Here is a 23,003-nt window from a genome sequence, read left to right as displayed (position 1 = left end):
AGGCACTGCTCAAAGAAGCATCAACTGTTACTTGTCATCTTTTATGATTTCTTATGGTGCGTTTGGAAAGCTAGCAACGATTTGATTTTTAACAGCTGAAAGTCTCCTCTTCGAAAATGGTGGGCAAGGTTATCGCAACGGCTTTTAATTGTGTAAAATATAGGGATCATTTTGGTGGCTGTAATCAGGCAAATTGGATTTGCTGCCCTTATATCTTGTAATTGTTTTTTTGTTTCTTTTGCTCTCCCTTATGCTTGATTGATAGTGATTTTAATAACAAAATTCCGTCGTTATAAAAATATAAAATAAAAATAAAAATACTAAATCAAGTGCAAGTTGATATTGAGAGATTCACAATTTAAATTTCATTGATTCGAGGGCAACAAATCCATGTTAAAACCTATATACAGGCATGTGCACATGTAGCTCAGGTTTATGTTAAATGAATTTATTTTTCATATTATGTTTGTTATATCAGTTTTTTTAGGATGAATATAAATTTTCCAATGGTTATTTTAATAAAATAATAAGTTTATTCGTGTCATCCTATTAAAACTCCTAATTAATATCATCTGTATGAGTTTGTCTACTAATGTTCTTGAAGATGGTTTTGTGTATATGGATTGATAAATTGTTAACTATTAAAACAAAGCACGATGGATCATTTAGAACCAAATACCGCCACATAAATTAGCTTGTAAGAGAAGATAAAGCCAGCTAAAACAGGTATATCTTCATCTTCTCAATTGATTGTTAACTTAATAAACAAAGATCCATATTTGAAATGACCCGACATTATAGAAAATGGAAATTTGATCTGATTAGACAAAGATGATGTTTGACTTTTCGAGAGCATGTTTTTCGATATTTTAATCTTTTACATGAAGAATTTGCAGGGAAATGGTGCATAGATAAATTCCATATGGAAAATTGAATTTAGCACTTTCAAGTTTAATTTTTTAATATTATGAATTTTTATTTGAAATGTAATAGACTTTGTAAAAGATGTCTTATTTGCACCCTTTCCAGCTTATTCTGGATAATACTTTAAACCAAATGTATGTGAGGTTCTTGGTAAAAGGCTTAATGTTTCGTTTGTTCACAAAATTGCTAATGACTCTAGGCGATCATTATTTCTTTTTTTGGACAAGAATAAACTATCATATATTTAATTTTTCTACTTTTTCATGGGTTCTTATTTAATTATGCAAATATTTTTCTTTTTAACACATTTATCATGTTTTGTATTTAATTTGTACCAAAAGTTGAACTCTTTTTTTGGTTTACATAAACACATCTAATTGGACCAGGGGCTTACAATTACAAAAATGTGAAAGAGCTTCGATGGAAACAAGTATCCATGAAATCCCAAAACCAAGATATCCATCTTTATAGTTCCTCGGTAATTATGATGTATATAGAGAAAGGGTAATAAGATTCGATGTGAAATTTTAAATAATAATCCTGAAATAGGCCTGACAATGTATTACGTTCCTAAAAAGATTTCAAAAATTTGCAATTATCATTTCAAAAATATTAAATAGTGTCATATGGTGTCTAATGGAAAGTTTGAATTCTCTTTATCGTTTTGTAGCTTTTGTGTATTGGCAGAACTTTTGCAAGACTTAAAGGAGTGTAACGCGCCCTTTTTTATCATGGGAAATTGAGTTCCTTTATAGTATATGGAAAGCAATTAGGAGCCAGTGTAATAAACACAAATTTGACTAATTTTTCAAGTAAGGTCATTTTATCAATCTCTTGAATTTTGAAACAATTTGGCATTTGTTATATATGTTGATTAATTTTTCCCAAACTCAATAGAATAGTTTTTTTAAACATATTTAACAAAGTTATAGTTATTTATAAAATAACATAAATTTACAGAAAAAGAGTGAGGTTATTCCAATGCGTAATATTTCTTTCAAAAAGGATCATTTATGTAATTTCTATTTAATTGGTACCATTTATATAATTGTGTATGTATGTATGTGAATTTATGATTTTTTTTTGTGAAAAATAAAATAATTATTTATATTTACAACAATGTTAATTAAAATAGGGATCATTTATGTAAAAAAAATTCACAAGGGGACCATTTATGTAACTACCATTTCTGTTGTTTTTGTGAAAATGTTAACACAATTGTGTGTATGATTGTTCGTGTGTAACAGTGTTTTATTGTGTATATTTGTATGTTTATTTGTGTGTCTATATAACTTTATTTTGTTAAAAACAATTATGAATTATAACAACCTACTTTCAAACATGATCATTTATGTAAATTTATTTTTGAATCAGTACCACTTCTGTCACTATGTATGTATGTATGTGAATTTCTTCTTTTGTGAAAAATAAAATAATATTCATTTCTATAGCAATGTACTTTAAAACAAGGACCATCGATGTAATTTCTATTTCAATCAAAAACACAAATCGCCTTTTGATACTAACTTTCAAAATATATTAGTCGCACCCGTCGTTTGGCACGGGTAAACGGCTAATATATATATATATATATATATATATATATATATATATATATACACACACACACACACAAATACACGTACGTACATACATACACACACACACACACACACATATATATATATATATATATATATATATATATATATATATATATATATATATGCACACACACATACATACATATATGCATACACATCATTTTTCATTTTGTATACATTAAACGTAGATTATTTCACCTTATTTATATGTTAAACATAGTTTTTTTGTTTAATCATTTGTGTGTTAAACATATTCGTTATCATTAATATATATTATCATTATGTTTATAAATGTTATTAATATAACTTTTAATTATTCGTGTCTTAAATATGTAAAAAAAAACAATCCAAAAAAATAGTTTTAAAAAGAATAATAATAATAATAATGAAAATTAATAAATCCATTGGTATTCCGTAGCTAACTACCTACGGAGTACCTATAAATTTACTTCCGTCGCTAATCTATAGCTATTTCGTAGGTAATTATCTACGGAATAGATACGGATTTACTTCTGTCGTTATTTCTTAGCTATCACATTATTAAATTAGGACATCTCATTCCGTCGTTATTGTGTACGTAATTATCTACAGAAATTTTCCGTAACTATTTTCTGTAACAAAACTCTTTTTATAGTTAATCCATTAACTTATTAACATCTTGGTTTTTATTGTTTTTCTTGTTTACCAAATTGTGGTATATATGTTACCCAATAAGCATATGTATCTTGTATTACTTTTCTTTTTATTTTATTTTATTTATTTTTTATTATCAGTAGACATATATCCAAGACAGCTTTACAAATACAAGAGTCATATCATGGATATTAATTAAAAGTGTTGGTTACACAAGAAAGAAATGGTAACATGTATCTACTGTACATTGATATTATTGTGGGTAAACCTAATATTTATGTTTTGTCTATGGCCTTATCTGCTTGAGTGCATAGAAGACTATTTTTTTTTTTTTTGTAAGGCAGCTTGACTTGTTAAAAAGATTAGTGTTAATATTTCGATTCTTGTTAGCACAAGGATTGAACCCAATATGTGACAGGACAATATGGCTATAATATATTTTTAACACGTGGTTTAAACGGTGATAAAATCACTGTTTTTAAGTGTATTGGGAACTTATATATAGTTTCTCTTAAGGCTCTAATATGAAATACAAAAAGATTTTTGCACTATTTCCGTTCAAAATCAAATAAATTCACCAAAATTTTATTTAAAATAATATGCATCAAACTGTGATTACAAGTTAGCATAAAAATACAAATAACATCACACGGTGATAACGTTGATACACATGCAATACCCACTACTACTCACCCTCTTCTTACAGGAAATACCAGCAAAACGTTGCTACAGTTCTTGTACGCCATGCATGAAAAGAGTACTGTTCGTTCCCCTAAGTTTGTGCTCGGACCAGGGGAGAGTTGAGTGGGGAATATTGAGGCGACATGATATCTTCCAGCCTACGTGAAGATAACTTGAGGTGAAGGTTGTTTTGCCAACACTGTTTCTTGCTCTTGCTCTTGATCTCGAACAACTTGTTTTTGAGCACAAACGATTTGATTCTACGTACAGCGATTGTAACAGTCTCATCATCCATGTTAGCAAAACACACACGAAACCAGCCAGGCTCAGAGCAGTGGAAAGACGAGCCAGGTGAGACATTGAGTTTGATTTCGTTTATTATGATACGCCAGAACGTCATTTCAGACTCAAAGGTTGCATCCTTTAAGAAACGACGCAAGTCCATCCAGAAGAAAAGTCCGGCATTGCTCTTCAAGCTGCCTATCCCAACTTGCGCTAGCTCCCGGGTGAACAGATCGTGCCTGTTGGCAAGCCTATTCCTGCTTTCATTAATGAAATTCTCAACGAAATCATCGTCTGATAGCATTGAAGCGATCATGTGTTGGGTTTGCGTCGAGACAAGCCCAAAGCTCGACATTTTACGTGCAATACTCACGACAGTATCATTGTAGGAGTAGATGATTCCAACTCTGAATCCAGGGAATCCCATGTCTTTTGAGAGACTATAAACGATGTGAATGAGATCATGATTACAGATCGTGGGGGATTCTTCAAGGATCTCGGCTATGCTGATGAATTCGTTGTCTTTGGTCACCGTGCCAGCGTAGATTTCGTCACAGATGAGATGGATGTTTTTGTCATTAACAAAAGTGACAAGTGTTTTTAGGGTTTCCTTATCGAAGAAAGTGCCCAAAGGGTTGGATGGGTTGGTTATGAGTAATCCTTTGACCTTGATGTTCGACTCTTTCGCTTTTTCGTAAGCTTCCTCGAGGGCAGCAAGGCTGACCTTAAAGTTGTTCCAGCTTCCACAAACAACAGGTAAAAGCTCGACTCCAGTCCTCCATCTTAAGTCACGGTCAAATCTACAAAAATGAATACATGATGTTCGGTAAATATATATTATTATTAAAATAGGATGTGAGAATCAAAAGGTTATAGTTTAGTGTTGTGTTTTCAAATAAAAATATTAAAAATGTCATTTTAGATGCCCAAAAAAGAATTTATTAACCATAAATCATATAAAAAGATAAACTGAAAAGCTCAAGAGTTGACTTATGTTTAAAATTATTAAATTTCTTATGAAGCACTTGGTCCACAAAATACATACATATTAATTTAATTTGGAACTGAAAGTTACATGTTTAATTTTAAGTTGGAACTGAAAGTTACATGCTTGACTTTTTCGTTTATTTTTCAACTGCAACTATTGTTTTGTGATACACGAAAAAAGAAATTAAAAAAAAGTTTAACCATGTATCATATTGTTTATAAATCATGTTTTGACAATTTACATATTTGATAATTGGTTTAATCTCCCAACAGATTACTAAAGAAGCATGAATAAATGGAGAGTGAAAATTTCACTACAATAGTGGATGAAACCCATTATAAATTACATAAATATGTAAAATTCGAAACTCTAGAAAGAGTAAATATTTTAGTTTCATTGCACAATAATTGCTTTTTTCCTCAAAACACTAGAATATGATATACTATAAGATCTTCAACTAAGGTTATCGTATTTTTCATTAGAAATAACACTTGAAATTTCTAGGATCATTCATTAGGCGATACTATATATAGCTTTTTCTCTAATTAAATTATAACAAGTATAACGATTAGATGATAATAAAACAATTATCACAAACCGATGGTAAAAAAAGGTTAAAGGAGTGTATATATGCGTACCCTGGATAATAAGGGGTGGGCACCAAGAAGGCTTCACCAGGATTAGCCAAGCAAAACGCCACAGTCTCATGAGCTCCAGTGGCTCCACCGCTCATCACAATCCGATTAGGGTCAAACCTAACACGGCTTCCTCTAACTCGGCTCATGAAATTAGCAATTGCCATTCTGAACTTGGGCAAGCCATGATAATCTTGAAAAATGGCAATTTCCCTGAAATCAAAACCTCCTTCAGGTGTGCATATAGAGGCTTCAGGGTGTTTCTCGATCCATTCTTGAATCAAATCAAAGCAAAGCTGGTTCTCAGCAAGACCCATCTGGATAACACCGGTGGGGTTGTTTTGAGGGTGGTAAGGATTGGTGTCGTACGCCTTCCAGCCATCAAAATACGGGGAGTTTTCACCGTGGCCATCGTTGGTTGCAATTTTGGATAAGAACTTTTGGCTGTTGTTCAATGCAACCTCCATATTTTTTGAGCTTACTTAGAGAAATGGAGGTTGAATGAAGGTGGTGTTTGAGTTTGAGAACTAGACGAATGGGGTTGGATATATATATAGAGGGGAAGGAGAAAAAATAGAAAGATCAAATTAAAAAGAAGATAGAGTACTCGCTACCATGCATGAAGTTTCCTTTTAGTTGTGGGCCAGTTTTTGCAAATTAAGTGAGTTGGGGCTGCATTAGTTGTTGGCTTCCTCATGTTCCTTCCGTAGAAACAAACGGTGGTTGATTTTTGTAGTTATTCGCATTAAAATATGTTCAATGGTTTTTAGCACAAATGGTTTAGCATGTCATTGATAATAATTTGATGAAAACCCGTAGAATATTTCCTCACCAAATTCCAGGTTTACATAATACTTAATAGACTGTCACAAATTACACAAGTTTCACGGAAACGGGGACAATTTTCCAAAAAATATATTATACATTATTAGGAAATCTTCATATTTGTTTCCAAACGGATTTTATGCTATTTAGATTATTTTTGAGGGTGTCAAATATTTTCAGATAAACGCAATTAGACATTATTATATCCTGAAATTTAAGTCTAAATCTGTAATAAGTCGGTTCACCGCAAACCTCTTTGTATCTTGACATGTTGAGCTTTGATGCATTTTTTTTTATAAATATATAGTTTCATTACAATTACAATAAGATATGAGATAGTATTTTACTCCAAGTGCTACAAATCTCGAACGAATCTTAAAGTACAAACCGTAACCCTAATTAATACATTTGAAAAACTGAAAATTTGTATTAAACGTTTGTAAGAGAAACAAATACTCTAGCTCCATAGTACATGTTCACCCGAGTCCGAAAATATAAAGAACGTTTAAAATGGAGTTTGTATGTAAAAGATCTTGTTGTTTTAAGAAACCTAACCGGTATAAGGTTGATTTTAACTGATTGCGTAAACCATTTTGACCCACTGTGGCACTTGTATACCTCGGATGGAAATTTCGAGAGCGTTTTTGGACTCAGACTACGGTCTAGTGGAAAGGACTACCAAAGCTATATAATGGATGGAGGATGATTTGTCATGGCAACCTTTTAGGCAAATGTGAAAATAAATGAAGTAATAATAAATTTGACAAAAGATATAAACTAGAGGGACCAAATATGAAACTTTTAGGTAAATAAGATGCATCCATTTCCCTTTATTCATCAAAAAAAATGGAGGGGGGAGATAAGGATCTCTCTTATGGTGATTTTCATTCATTTTTAAATCTAAGGTTTGATCCATGACAAGATGTATGCATCCAAACAAAGGAAAGAGGGATTAAAAGCTTGTTATGTATAATCTCTTCTCTTCTAACTCTAAATTTTAAATTCAAAGTTTGTAGAAAACCTAAAAGTCAAAATTAGCTTCTTTTAATGGTTGGGGATTTTGGTTTCTAACTTCCTTTGATTAGTTTTGATTATTCCAATCACTATGTTTGGATTTGATGATTTAGGTGAAAACCCACTTGAACCCTAGAAAACTGAAATTGGGGATATTCCAATTGATGATGAAACTGGATTGGATTCTATGATCTATATAATATTTGATAGCAACAAATCCAACTAGAATTCTCAAATTCATCTATGATGGTAGAATCAAGTATAAACACAAATTTGTATTGATTTTTGGGAAATATGGTTAAAATCCATACAAACCTTGTTAGACTTGGTATTTAGGGAATAAATGAACTCCATAAACATGGGCAAATACTCCTTGGATAATTAGAATGCTACAACACAAATTTTCATTTCATTACTTGGTTAATCCATGTGCTTCTAGCTAAAAGGGCAATTTTGGAATTTAGCAAATATGGAATGAAATTGGCAACCCCATGTTGCATTAAGTGATTAAAATAGGAATGTGTAAGATATTAAGAACTTGACAACACCTAATGATGTATTAAATGATTTGAGAATAATTTATATTTGTTGAAGAGTGTTATTGAGCAACTTAGGCTTTTAACCCTTTCAATTGAGTGTTTATAAGCACTTAGAATATAATAGGGAGCTGAGGATTCCATAGCTAAATTAAGAAGTTACAATGGGATTGACTATAGTTTTATGTACTTAACAACATTTATATGATTTTTAAATAAGTTGGAAACAAACTCTGAGAGTTTTAAAATGTCAAATTTCAAAAGCTAACTCTCCATTTAAAACTTAAATATCATCATGTTCTTAAAGGTTCCAATAAGCACTTAAGGATTTAAGTGGGGTGTTCTGGATGACAAAAAAAAACCTCCTAATCATCTGTGAGAACCTATACAAATTGTACAAAGTGAATTCGAAATGGGTTTAAAAAAGTATGCAAACCAGAGTGCCATTGTGAGAAAAAAAAAACAAAATAAGAGAGTGCATTCATGAAAACACATATGTGTTTTCTCAAGGGATAGAGAAACACGACCATGTTTCCTTCTGAGAAGGAATTATTTTGCCACTCGCTTCTATAACTTGATTTTGCCTCATCTATTTTACCTAATTCCAATTGTATTAGTTAAGAATGGTTTAAAATGATGTTTAGAAGGGTTTACAATTTTTATGACCCTTAATGATATTTTGGTCATCTTGTTGACCCTTATTTAGATTGCATAGGTGGTTTCTAAGAGGTGTTTTCATGTGGAACTGAGAGTGAAAGGATGAGCAATCTACATTGGTGACTTAGGTGAGTAGGTGTTGGCTTTTTCTCACTTAAGGGTACATGGCAAAATGAGTTTTGGTGAACATGATAATGAGTTTGAAATATTTTGAAATGAAGATACTTTATTTTTGAAATGAGTATTTTTGATACTACTATATGGAATATGTAAAGCATGGAAACTAATGACAAAAACATATCGCTTGAGCTAGATATCCTCGTAACGAGATATAAAGGATAAAATTGGGGGTATTGTTAGACCTTAAGTATAAAATTGGAAACGGTTTAATACCAAAGTTATCCCTTAATGCTAAAAGGGAATGGAATATGGAAAAATGTATTTTGAAATATGTTTTGCTTAAGGAAATGTTTATGTTAGAAATTTGATAAATGTTTGTGTCATAAACCCGTATATCTCACGAGACAATATTGTCTTATGTATCTCTTCGTAATTTCATGTATTTCAGTTTACACTCAATGATAAAATATTATAGGTGGAAATTAATAGTTAAGAGATAGTGAATGAAGTGGAACTTGTGAAGTTTCTTATTAATAATATTGACGTAATTGTATTTGCTGGATATGGTTTATATGATGCTTAATGGGAACACCTAATGTTTTAATTATAATTGTTTTTTGTGGTACCGGGTTTTTGTTAAATACAAGTTAATCCCAAAAATGATTTTATAACTATAGCATTTTTAACTTTGAAAAAATCGTTGTGTTACAAATAAAATGCAAAATGTAACTACACCCACTCACGTTCATGTTAAAACTATTTCAAAACATCTTAACTATTTTCTCTTGGTTAAACGCATTTACGAAATTATTTTCATGAAATGCACAAGTAGATGAGCAAACATTTCAATACATAGAAAGTAATAATGAAAACTTTTAAAATCATTCTACTTAAAAAATAAAATAAAAAAAAATAAAAAATAAAAAAAATTAAAAAAAAATAAAAAAAAACCATAATCTTGTTTTTATGTAACATGTACTTGATACTACTCACCTTGACTCTTGGTTGATTCCTCTTCACTTCACCTCAACAATCACTTATATGCAACACCGCTAGGACTTCTTACAACTCATTTTTATACTTTAAAGATCTAGTTAAGCCTATATGAGCATGTCAGAAGAAACATAAAGCAAAACGGATAAGCCGGACTCAAGATAGGATTTTTACCTTAAAGAAGATTACATGACCCATGTAATATTTTCCTTGGTGTTACACGACCGTGTAATGATCCTATATAATGTTATTTGGCCCACTCAATTGTGGTTCATTTACATTTTGTGCAAAAATACCATTTAGTGCATCCTACTTTTTCATCTTTATTATGTTCTTTATGAAAGAGCTTAATTGTCTAAATAGGTATTTTAACATTACTAATACTCATTTACGTCTTATTCCCTTCATGAATTATTCATTAAGACATTTAGATGTTGCATAAGCTTTAAGGATGCTTATATGAACATCACATCACCAACAAAGGTCTTAATTGTTCGTAGTGACTAATTTATCAACAATGATTCATCTAAGATCTTATCCCATCCATAATTCATTCATTAATCATTCATAAACATTAAATTAAGTCACGTACATCAGTCATTGAAATCCATGGAACGGAATTTGGGATTCCATCCATGAAGTTCCTCCGAGCTTAATCTAATTGGGATTGCAACAAATAATTCACACATTGATTACTCTAATGATTAAACACAAATCCAAATCACAAAGGATTTGATTTGATTCATTGAAGTCATTAGTTTAATCTATCAAATCATCCAATCATTGAAATTTTATTTAAATTCTCATGGATTCTCCTTGTTGCTCTAAATCTAACTTCATCAATAACAATAGATTCAAAATTAATACTCATAGAATAAAGCCAATGATTCACATGGAGATTTGATTTAGACAAGGAACCAAACCATTTCCATCCTCCAATTATTCACGTAAATCTAGGTTCATGAATTTTTTTCACCATTAATGTAGCATAAAGCTCAATATATCTACCAATACTTCATCAAAACCCAAGTACGATTGATCCTAAAAATAATAGCAATTTTAACATCAAAGCCTTATTTGAATCAATTAACTAAACATCAATTTGATAGTCATCATCAAGTTTGGGGTTCAAACCCAAACTCTATGTTCTAACTCTAGAAAAATAGGTAAATTATACATCAATTCACTAATGAAAATGTTCTATTTTTAATGATATATTTTCTTCTCCAACTAGGAACCTTGGATGATCCTTACACCTTTAAAATCTCTGATATGATGTCTATGTTGGATTAGTGTCTAAGCCCGTAACTATATTTGGTATGTACTTGACCCGGTTGTACATGGTCATTTTAGGTTGCCTTCACAAGAGCAACTTGACAAGATGATTTATGGAGAGAGAGGTTATTATGGTTTATTAATATATTATATGAATAATATATTAAAAGAGAATTCTTATAGTTTGATTAATATTAGACAAGAATTAATTAAGAATTAATAATATGGCTAAAAGAGATTAATTAAATAAAGGGGACTGGAACTCTCAATTATGTGATAGTTGGTTTTGGGCTGTGAACTCTCTTGGATATAGGAAGGGCAAAATTAGGAGTGGAACCCCACTCTAATTTCGTCCAAGGGGGCTTATTCTAGAATGTTCTCAAGCTACTTGGTTCCTAAGTCATCCAATTAAGGTTTTGACTGAAACCCTAACAACTCAGCTATAAATAGGACCCCATGGCTTCTGTTTCGGCTACACCAAGAAACCCTAGAGTTACTATAGCTGAAATTAGCTTCTCTCATTCTCTCTTCTACATCATCCTCTTGCTTGTGGTGTTTGTGAGCCATTAAAGGTGTTACACGTGTGACACTAAGCTTCTTGAAGATCAAAGGATTCTTGCAACCATTGAAAGGTATCATCTAAACTAGTTTATTACATCTTTCGATTTCAATGTATGCTAGAATAGGGTATTCGAGTCTTGGATGAATTACATGTACAATAGAGAAGCCTAGATCCAAGCTTTAAGGTTTTGTATGAGCACATATGATTGTTCTTTTGTATAAAACCCAAAGTGGTATCAGAGCCTTGATTGGCTTCTCTTGTATTTGATGCTTTGTGTTTCATTCTTGCTTGAAAAATCGTTTTCTTGGTGTTCTGCATGACAGACTCAGCGAGTCCCAAAGTGGACTCGACAAGTATGATGAACTCGACGAGCCCATAAGGGGACTCGGCGAGTCGGGCTGTCAGACAGAAAGATTTTCGGGATTTTATGCTTATTTTGCTGTGAGATAATTAGCAAATCGTTTTTTTATTAATGGAATACGAATTTTATTAATATTAGGTGATTATCCATGCCAAAATAGAATATATTTTCAAATTAATTGAATAATTACTTCCTTATATGATAAATGTTAATTATTTGAACTTTTTTTTTATCAATATCTTGTATGAAATTGGATTAGGTCAAAATTAGATAATCACCATAATTAATTGTTTAATTATTTATTTAAATTTTGATCTAGTTAGTTTTGAAATGTTTCAACTTGCCCTCAAGTTTTTGAATTTAATTTTTTGGATTAAAAGTTTAATTTTGAAATTATTAAATTCCAAACCCTAGAATTTTACAAGTTCAAAATTCTCCATATACTATTATAATATTATAAGAATAATTTTTATATATGTATAACTTAAATGCTAGTCTTACCGTTAGTAGGTCACATTCACGAAGCCGATCTATAATGGGGGTATAAAGTTATGGCCATTAAAAGGGTGTTCACTCTCACACACCGCTTCTTTGATTGGTGGAGGGTTTTTAGCCAAACGAGTAGGATAGGGCAACCATTTCCTCATTAAAAGTATAATGAATTTATAAAGTAATTAAATGTTTTACAAAATTCCCAATCTTAGTTACTTTAGGCAAAAGTGAATTTGACGCAATTCCATAAAATTACACTTTGTACCCTTGCTAAGATGTTAGTAGAGTGTGTGTGGTTAACTGGCACACTAATTTAGCTCTAAGAAAATGTGGAAAAGGGTGACTCAATGTTTGTCATAGATTGATAGAGCATGTGTGGTTAACCGGCATGTCGATTAGGTGACTGTAACATTGGGGGCACCATATATATTTGCATGGTTATTCACACCCTGTTTGTGATCCTCGGCATCCCAGTCACGAACTTGAGGGGCACATATAGATTTAAACATGGCATTGAAAAGTTCAATGAATCTAAAAAGACCTAGGAGTTTTCAATACATTTAAAACTTGATTTTAATTTGTTTTTTCATAGTGGAAATTAGTGAATCATCATTCACTTACCTTCAAATTATTTGTTGTTTAGATCACGACATCCCTTTTTTAAATTGAAAATAGTGTTGTTAGATCCTAGCCCTAATTTTTCATTTGGGTGTTTAATTAGGGATTCTTATCTAATCAAACTTTGTCTCTTTTTCTTTTCAAATGTCGAACTTGAACAACAACGCCTCCAGCTCAAACGCCTCCGTCTCATTCTCACTCATGAATCTATGTGGGAGGGTGATTTTTGATGGGAACAATTTTAACGATTGGATCTGTAACATAAGAATGGTCGCCCACTACGAGGACAAGGAGTATGTCCTCGACAAGAAGCTAAAAAAGGTGGAAATGAACACTGCTACTCCCGAACAGATCACTGCCTTCGAGGCCCATGAGCGTGATGCCATAAAAGTCCATTGCATCATACTAGCGACAATGACTGCTGAACTCCAAAAGTCCTACAAGGACTTCTATCCCTATGAAATGCATCAAGACTTGTTTGAAAGGTATCACCAAATTGCAAGGCAGAAGAGGTACGAGATCATCACTTCGATGATCACGACCAAGATGAGTGACGGAGATTCGGTCACCGCTCATTTGCAGAAGATGCAGAGGTATGTTGACTGCCTGTTGAAGTTAAATGTTAACTTCGATGAAGAGCTGGCGATTAACATCATTCTCCATTCACTGCTACCCTGCTTCAACTAGTTTCACATGACCTCCCATGAACAAATAGGAGGTCACGTTGAGCAAGCTTCACGGTCTGTTGAGGACTTGTTGAGAGCAATCTCAAGGACAAGTCCGTTGCACAAACTCCTACTCCTACTGTTGCCCCCGTCTTGGCTATTGGGCAAGGAAAGGGTAAGAAGAGGAAGGCTCCCTTAAAGAGCCACCACCTCTTCTAGTAGAACCAAAGTTGTTTCTGCTGGACCTACCTCCAACCCAAAAGATGCAGAGTGCTACTACTGCCATGAGAAGGGGCATTGGAAACGATATTGCCCGAAATATCTGCAAGACATCAAGGATGGGAAGATCAAGCTTTCCTTCGCATGTATTTATACTATTCAACCTAATAATTCATCACATGCTATTTCTTGGGTACTTAATACATGATGTGGTTTTCACATATGTTCTGATTTGCAGGGCCTAAAAAGAAATAGGGATGTGGAGAATGGGAAGATAAACTTGATCATGGGGAATAGAAGATCGTCGCCTGTCACCAAGATTGGAGTTTACTATTTAGTGCTTAGTAATGGATTAGGACTAGATTTGAATAATTGTTGCTATTCGCCAGAAATGGAAAGAAACATCATTTATTTTCATGGTTTGTATAGACAAGGATTTAGATATTCATTTGATAATGAAAAGGGTTCTATTAATGCTTATCTTAAGGGTGTTTTCTATTTTGATGCATTGCCTTGTAATGAAATATATGAAACTGTGATGGTTGTAGACAACTTACGAAATGATGTGTTGCATATTGAATCTTCCAATAGTTTGAACAAAGCATGCTTGTGGCATTGTCGTCTTAGACATGTCAACAAGAAACGCATAGCCCAACTCCAAAAGGATGGAGTGTTGGAGTCATTCGACCTAAGGGACGATGACGTGTGCGAGTCTTGTTTGCTTGGAAAGATGACCAAGTCACCCTTCATTGATACTTGCGAAAGGGGTGAGGGTCTATTGGATCTTAAACACACCAATGTCTGTGGTCCCTTTAGATCCACCACAAGGGATGTGATCCGCTTCTATGTGACTTTTACCGATGATTATAGCAGATTTAGGTATATCTACTTAATCAAGCACAAGTCAGAAACCTTTGAAAAGTTCAAAGAGTTTAAACAAGAAGTGGAGAATCAATTGGACAGGAAAATCAAGATTTTTCGATCCGATCGAGGTGGAGAGTACCTTTGTCTTGAATTCCATGACTACCTCAAGGAATACGGAATCGTTTCGCAATTGACGCCACCTAGGACACTATCACACCCCGGCCGTTAGTGGTAACACCAGGCAGTGTGATGTCATTTCTTGTATCATAGTTATCAACTTCCTGAAAACACATGCAGTTTAAAATACGTCAACATAAAGTTGGTGAGTTCACAGGTTTTGACTCCATATAAAAATAATATATTTTCCAAGTTCAAAAAGTATAGTTTTAAAAGTATCATTTTGACTCTCAAACATTTAGTATATATCCTAGGTATGATGGTTTACTTACCAAATAAGTGTTATACCTAAACATTCTTTAAACCTAGAGTATAAGTATAAATGTTTGTAATTCCATACAAACTAAGTTGCTACGTATAAATCTTATTTGAATTCTATACGAGTAAAACCGCTACGTATAAATCTATTTCAATTCTATACGAGTAAGTAGGATAGGTATAGTGGTCTACTTAATATACAAGTAATCCTACTAGATTCTTATACTTAGAGTATAAGTCTTTGGGAAACTTATAATTAACATTCATACTTGTATATCGACAAAGAATAATGCTTCTAAACTTATGTTACCGTGAGTCTGTAGCTACAACTGTACAACTTAGTTTTACACCTCTGGATATTATTACAAGGATCACACCTTGTGGTAGTACAAGGATCTCACCTTGCGGTATCACAAGGATCACACCTTGCAGTAGTACAAGGATCACACCTTGCGGTACTTTCCATACGCTTCATTGACGTCGGGAGGTAGTAAATTAGGCAAGTTCGTCACCCTCCAAATATTGGTTGTAGCTAACAACTACGGGTGGGGTTGTCACGCTCACACGAAATTAACAAATACAGGTCAGAGGAATTTCACTAAGATCCCCAATATTAGATGATGAATACAGTAGCTCATGTAGACTTTGACGGCGTTCTATAGTTTTAACAACAAAAGCATTTTCATGTCTAAAACCCTAAGTTACTAGACTATGCTTTTAAACATTACTCCTAATTTCATAACATTTAGGCAGTATAACAACTATAACTTGATGTAAAACAAGGTTTTATCTTGACATAAAACCAACAATAGCACATAACTTCCGAGTATAACTCTTGGGCTATATTCCACATAATATATATATATATATATATATATATATATATATGTGTGTGTGTGTGTGTGTGTGTGTGTGTTTGTTTGTGTGTGTGTGTGTATATATATATATATACATATATATAATTCCGAAGTATAATTTCAAGTATATATTAGTATACTAACATGCTAACAAGTTTAAGATAGTTATATGATTTCAAAATATCATATATACTTTAGGTATATATGAGACAAAACAACTATATCTCGGTTAATATAACTATTTATGTTAATACGAACATATTATCATATGAACATAATATTAACTTATATACAATATTTAACACGCGTTTTCCCCCGAAAATATTAGAAAGTGGGGCCGTGAAACTCACCCTAGTAGCGTGCTCTATAGAATCTAAACGGACAGAGGCTCGTCGTTCTCAGGCTCGAGAAGGAAAACGGCCTTCGAAAATGAGAGAGAAAGAAAGTGGAAGGTGTAAGGATTAAATGAGACTTGATCGCTATTTATAGGCTGATTTTGTCCCATTCACGTCATGAACATGATAGGTTCACGCCGTGAACTTCCATGAGTTATTCGGTAGCTTTAACGTGTGTTTTCTAGCCCCGATTCGTGTCCTGCAGCGTCCTCACGACGTGAGCTTTTGGGTTATCGTTCCATACACTTCTAGCTTCAAAATGTGGCGGTTTGACTCCTTACATCGTGAGTTTTTATGCTCACATCGTGAGTTCAGTCAAATTAGGGTTTCTGACAGCGACATCTTCAGAAGGCCATAACTTTTCCATACGAACTCCGTTTTTGACGTTATTTATATCCACGCGTAGGTATTTAGGAGTACTACAACTCTCTTTTAGATTAAAATAGATAATTATAATCCTATTTTAAATTCCTCTTATTATAGAGATTTATAGTGTTCGGTTTATCATAACTTTTTCACGCGAAGTCAGATTTAGACATTCACTATATTTTTGGAATCGTATGGACGTATACTTTGAGTTGTATGATAAAATATGTATGAAAGTTCATATTTATATTAGAATTTATCATGAAATACATAGTAAGTTTATCACATTACTAGTTTAACAAAATCACATTACATATTTGGTATAATCACATGTGATTTTTATTGACCTAATTTTGACGGGTGTTACAGACACCACAGTTGAATGGTGTGGCTGAGAGGCATAATTGAATCTAGCTAGATATGGTTCGTTCCATGATTAGTCGTGTTGCACTACCTATCTCGTTCTGGGGGTATGCCTTAGATACTGCCGCCTATATCCTTAACTTAGTCCCTACAAAGAAGGTTTCCAAAACACCTCATGAGATGTGGACATGGAAAGCTCCTTCATTGGCACATATCAAGGTTTGGGGTTGCGAGGCTTTCATAAGATGAGAGACTCATGACAAGCTCAATCCTCGTAGTGAGCGATGTATTTTCATCGGCTACCCGCAGAAGTCCTTTGGATATCTCTTATATAGACCGAGTGACAATGTTGTCTTCATTACGAGGAGAGGAGTTTTCTGAGAACGAGAGCTCATAAGCCAAGGGGACAGTGGGAGGAAAATTGGTCTTGAAGAGCTTCAAAAGTCGAGCGATGAAGGAACCTCCAACGCTGGCGCTCAACCTGAGGAGGAAACTCTGGTTGAACCGATTGACAAATCCTTACCTCTTAGACATTCTAGTAGAGTTATGTTCCACATGTGTTGTATGGTTTTCATATAACAAGTAAGGGTGATACATTTATTAGTGATAGTACACTAATAAATTTGGATGAACCTAATAGCTACATGGAAGCCATGGTAGGCCCGGAGTCTACAAAATAGAAAAAAGCTATGGACAACGAGATTCAGTCCATGTATGACAACCAATTTTGGAATTTGGTTGACAATGTGCCATGTCGTAAGACAGTCGGGTGCAAGTGGATCTTCAAGAAGAAGACCGACATGGATGGGAAGGTACACACCTATAACGCGCCATTGGTTGCGAAGGGCTTTACTCAAACTCCCGGAGTTGACTATGATGACACTTTCTCGCCAGTTGCAAAGATAAAATCTATTAGGGTGATATTAGTCATTGTGCATTTCATGACTATGAGATATGGCAGATGGATGTCAAAACCGCTTTTCTTATCGGGAAGTTGGCTGAGGATGTTTACATGAGTCAGCCAGAGGATTTTGTCGATGCGAAGCAGCCTAATAGAGTGTGTAAGCTTGAGAAGTCCATTTTAGGACTGAAACAAGCATCTCGCAGATGGAATCTTTGTTTCAATGAGAAAGGCAAAGAGTTTGGTTTTATGCGAAGCGAGGATGAATCGTGTGTGTATGTCAAAGCCAGTGGGGGTATAGTTAGCTTCCTCGTGTTGTATGTCGATGACACACTACTCATAGTAAACGACATCCTGACGCTACAGGAAGTCAATTCCTGGCTTGGGAAGTGGTTCCCTATGAAGGACCTCGGAGAGGCTGCCTATATTTTGGGAATAGGGATAGTGAGAAACAGGAGTAAAAGACTAACAGGACTTAGTCAGAATACTTACTTGGACAAGGTACTTAAAAGTTTTAGTATGGAGAATTCCACGAAAGGGGAGTTACCAATCCAAAGTAATGCCAAGTTGAGTAAGACTCAAAGTTCGAGTACCGAAGTCGAGATAGTAGAGATGAGTCGAGTACCATACGCTTCCACAGTTTGCTCGATCATGTATGTTATGACTTGCAGTCGACCTGATGTGGCATTCGCCTTCATCATGGTCAGCAGATATTAAGGGAATCCTGGCAAAGCACATTAGAACACAGTAAAGAATATTCTTAAGTACCTTCAGAGGAACAAGGAATGGTTTCTAGTCCTCAGTGGGAGTGATGACGTAAGGGTGCAAGGGTATAGTGATGCCAGTTTTTAGACCGACAGAGACAACTACCGTTCGCAATCGGGCTGGGTCTTTACCCTTAACAGGGGATCAATGACTTGGAAGAGTTCCAAGCAGGAGACCGTGGCTGATTCAACGTGCGAATCAGAGTACATAGCGGTGAGCGAAGAGTCAAAGGAGGCGATATGGTTGAAGAAATTCATTGGATACCTTGGAGTTATGCCAGCCATAAAGGATCCCATGGAAATTTTTTGTGATAATGAAGGAGCGGTTGGCTTGACCAAGGAACCGAGGGATCATGGTAGATCTCGACATATCGACAGGAAATATCATTTTATTCAACATCGAGTGGAAGAAGGACTACTCGTAGTAAAGATGGTATCATCGGAGGATAACCCAGCAGATCCCCTTACGAAGGGACTGATTAGGGTTAAGCCCTTGCAGTACGCTAGGAGTATCGGGTTGAAGGACGATATTAGTTTAGATTAGATAGCTTTGAAACGTGTAATAGATAAATGTAATTGACATTTTATGATTAAATAAAGGAGTATTATTTATAAGTAAAGTTATTGTCTTATGTTAATTGTTTACCTATTGTTTCACTTTGCATGTTTTGACTTTCTGAATAATAAGATTATTCGAACGTTCCACAGTCGCTCATACTTTGGGAGTAGGTATGAAAGAAGATTGTCATGAATTGGTTTGTAGATTGTCTAAAGTGTATTATACATAGCAAAGGTTTGCTGCAACGTTCATGAGTGATTATAAATATGATTTGAGCATTGGATTAAACCCACGCTTGCTGGTATCACTTCATGGAATTTATCACGAGTGATCGCAAGACGATAATATCATATGGTCTTAAAACCTAGATATATGGTTTATTGTTTGCAAGTTGGTTGTACATTGATAATACGTAAACGCATCAGTAACTTGGTGTTATAGTACACATTGTTGTGTATGATTTGATGAGTGAATGGTAAATGCATATAAGTCGAAGTTCATCAGTTTCTTTTATCCTATGAGGGTAAAAGAGATATCTGGGCCCCTCGATGATTTGGTTTGACTTATGTGTCTGGCCCAGTCAGGACTAAATTGATGTGTTCAATTAAGTTCTATGTCAGATGAATCAGAGATCAAGAAAAATATTGTTGGACAATAAATATGACTATGTTCCATGTAATTGTCTGCACGATATCTAAAATGGAGGACTATACGATCCCTTATCTAAAGGACAGGTTACTGATAAGATCAGAGTTCGACAACGTCTTTGAGAGCTACGATTGCTAATCAGATTGTACTTGAATTTGTAGTTACTATACTTATCTAAGTGGGAGAGTGTTCGATTAGTGTCTAAGCGTGTAACTATATTTTGTATGTACGTCACGCGGTTGTGCATGGTCGTTTTGAGTTGCCTTCACCAAAGCAACTTGACAGGATGATTTATGGAGAGAGAGAGAGAGAGAGAGGTTATTATGGTTTATTAATATATTTGATGAATAATATATTAGAAGAGAAATCATATAGTTTGATTAATATTAGACAAGAATTAATTAAGAATTAATTATGTAGCTAAAAGATATTAACTAAATAAAGGGGACTGAAACTATCAATTATGTGATAGTTGGTTTTGGGTTATGAACTCTCTTGGATATAGGGGGACGAAATTAGGAATGGAAGCCCACTCTAATCTCGTTCAAGGGGGCCTTATTCCAGAAGGTTCTCAATCTACGTATGGCCTAAGTCATTCAATTAGGGTTTTGACTGAAACCCTAGCAGCTCAGCTATAAATAGCACCCCAGGGCTTCGGTTTCGGCTACACCAAGAAACCCTAGAGTTACTATAGCCGAAATTAGCCTCTCTCCTTCTTTCTTCTACGTCATCCTCTTTCTTGTGGTGTTTGTGAGCCATTAGAGGTTTTACACTTGTGACACTAAGCTTCTTGAAGATCAAAGGATTCTTGCAACCATTGAAAGGTATCATCTAAACTAGTTTATTAAAGATTTCGATTTTAATGTATGCTAGAATAGGGTGTTCAAGTCTTGGATGAATTGCATGTACAATAGAGAAGCCTAGATCCAAGCTTTAGGGTTTTGTATGAGCAAATAAGATTTTTCTTTTATATAAAACCCACCAGTCTCTTCTTCTCTTCATTCACGTTCTCCTTCTTCAAATGAAGAGAACATCAGCTATGTAGTGATATCTTTACTCATTTGCCACATCTAGTCCTCCAAGTGCTTATTCTTCTCAATTTGACACTAATAATTACTTGGGTTAATATTGTTGGATTAGTGTCTAAGTCCATAACTATTTTGGTATGTACTTGACTCGATTATGAGCATGGTCCTTTTAGGTTGCCTTTACCATAGCAATATGTAGGATGAAATAAGGAGAGAAAGGTTTAATTATGATTTATTAATATATTATAACAATAATATATTAAAGGAGAAATCATATTGTTTAATTAATATTAGTTAAGAATTAATTAAGAATTAATTTTGTGGCTAAAAGAGATTAATTCAACTTAAGGGACTTATTGTGTAATTATAAGATAATTACTTAGATGGGCTTATGGACTCCATAGAAGTGGAGTAGACGAATTCTATAGGGAAACCCATTAGAAATCGTCCAAGGCTTCTAAAGAAGGAGTCCATGGGCTGCTTAGGGTATAAGCAGTCAAATTAGGGTTTCCTAGCTTGATAACCCTAATAGCCTAAGTATATAAGGAGCCCTTAGGCACCAAAAACGTGGCTAACACTTGGATTAGGGTTTCCAGCCATTTTTTGGTGCCTCCCCTCTCTTCTCTTCTTCATCTTGTTGCTTAGTGGTGTTTGTGACTCCATTAGAGGTGCAACACTTGAGGCACTAAGCTTTCTGAAGCCAAGGATTGATTGTTATTGCTATATAACAATCAAAGGTTAGATCTAAACCCTATTTTATGTTAATATGATTATTTGTATGCTAGATCTAGGGTTTATGGCTTTGGATCATCAATTGCATGTTCATTAGACAAATTAGATCCAAAGTTATTAGAGTTTGCATGTACACCATAGGATTGATGTATTACTCGAAACCCATCAAATATAACGTCTTAATTTCACACTTAAGCCACAATTTCTAGTCAACTAAACATTTAGGAAAAGATGATACATTTCCAACTCCTAAGTTTGCAAACGTGATAGTTTTAATCCATAAAGTATATTTCTCTACAATTAAGTTCTAAATCACTTATTCTCATAATTAGGGGTGTAAACGAGCCGAGCCGAGCCCGAGCCTGACCAAGCTCAAGCTCGGCTCGTGAACAATTTAGTGAGCTCGTGAGCCTAAACGAGCCTATATATATATATATATATATATATATATATATATATATATATATATATATATATATATATATATATATATATATATATATATATATATATATATATATATATATATATATATATATAGGCTCGATTAGGCTCATTTAGGCTCGCGAGCCCACTAGCTGAAGCTCGGATCGAGCTCGTTAAATAAACGAGCCTAATATTTGGGCTCGAGCTCGGCTCGGGCTCATTTAATTCGATCTCGAGTCGAGCTTTTAACGAGTCGATCCCGAGTAAGTCGCGAGTAGTTCGGATCACTTACACCCCTACTCATAATGTTTTTGTTATGACTATTCAAAGTTCATTTTAAATTATTTATTTATGATTTAATTATTTTAATTTAATTTATTTCTAAAATTTTAATTTCTAATTGAAAATGGCAAAATTCATTGACCTGTTTTTAGGATGTTACATAAAGATTTCTAGAAAAACTGAAATTTATCAATTTAGCTAATAAAAACATAATGAAATCACTTATACATGAGTTTTACTTACCGACGTCTGATCAATATGCGACACAAGGATGGCGAGTCCATCACTTGGAATTGGAA

General features: G+C 33.9%; 1 protein-coding gene across 1 annotated transcript; it reads right to left on the bottom strand.

Annotated features, from left to right (window-relative positions):
- Positions 1–3,718: 3,718 nt before the first annotated feature.
- LOC145000425 (1-aminocyclopropane-1-carboxylate synthase-like) lies at positions 3,719–6,287 on the bottom strand. Its single transcript, XM_078959651.1, has 2 exons — positions 5,751–6,287; positions 3,719–4,924 (listed from the first exon to the last, which is right to left on the bottom strand). Exons 1-2 carry the CDS (start codon positions 6,212–6,214, stop codon positions 3,934–3,936), a joined length of 1,455 nt encoding a protein of 484 aa, XP_078815777.1. The 5' UTR covers positions 6,215–6,287; the 3' UTR covers positions 3,719–3,933.
- Positions 6,288–23,003: the final 16,716 nt, after the last annotated feature.

This window comes from Lactuca saligna, chromosome 6, assembly GCF_052625555.1.
Source record: "Lactuca saligna cultivar CGN05327 chromosome 6, ASM5262555v1, whole genome shotgun sequence".
In the NCBI taxonomy this organism is placed as follows: Eukaryota; Viridiplantae; Streptophyta; class Magnoliopsida; order Asterales; family Asteraceae; genus Lactuca; species Lactuca saligna.
Note: the sequence above shows the minus strand (reverse complement) of the source record. Positions and strands in the feature narration are given on the sequence as shown.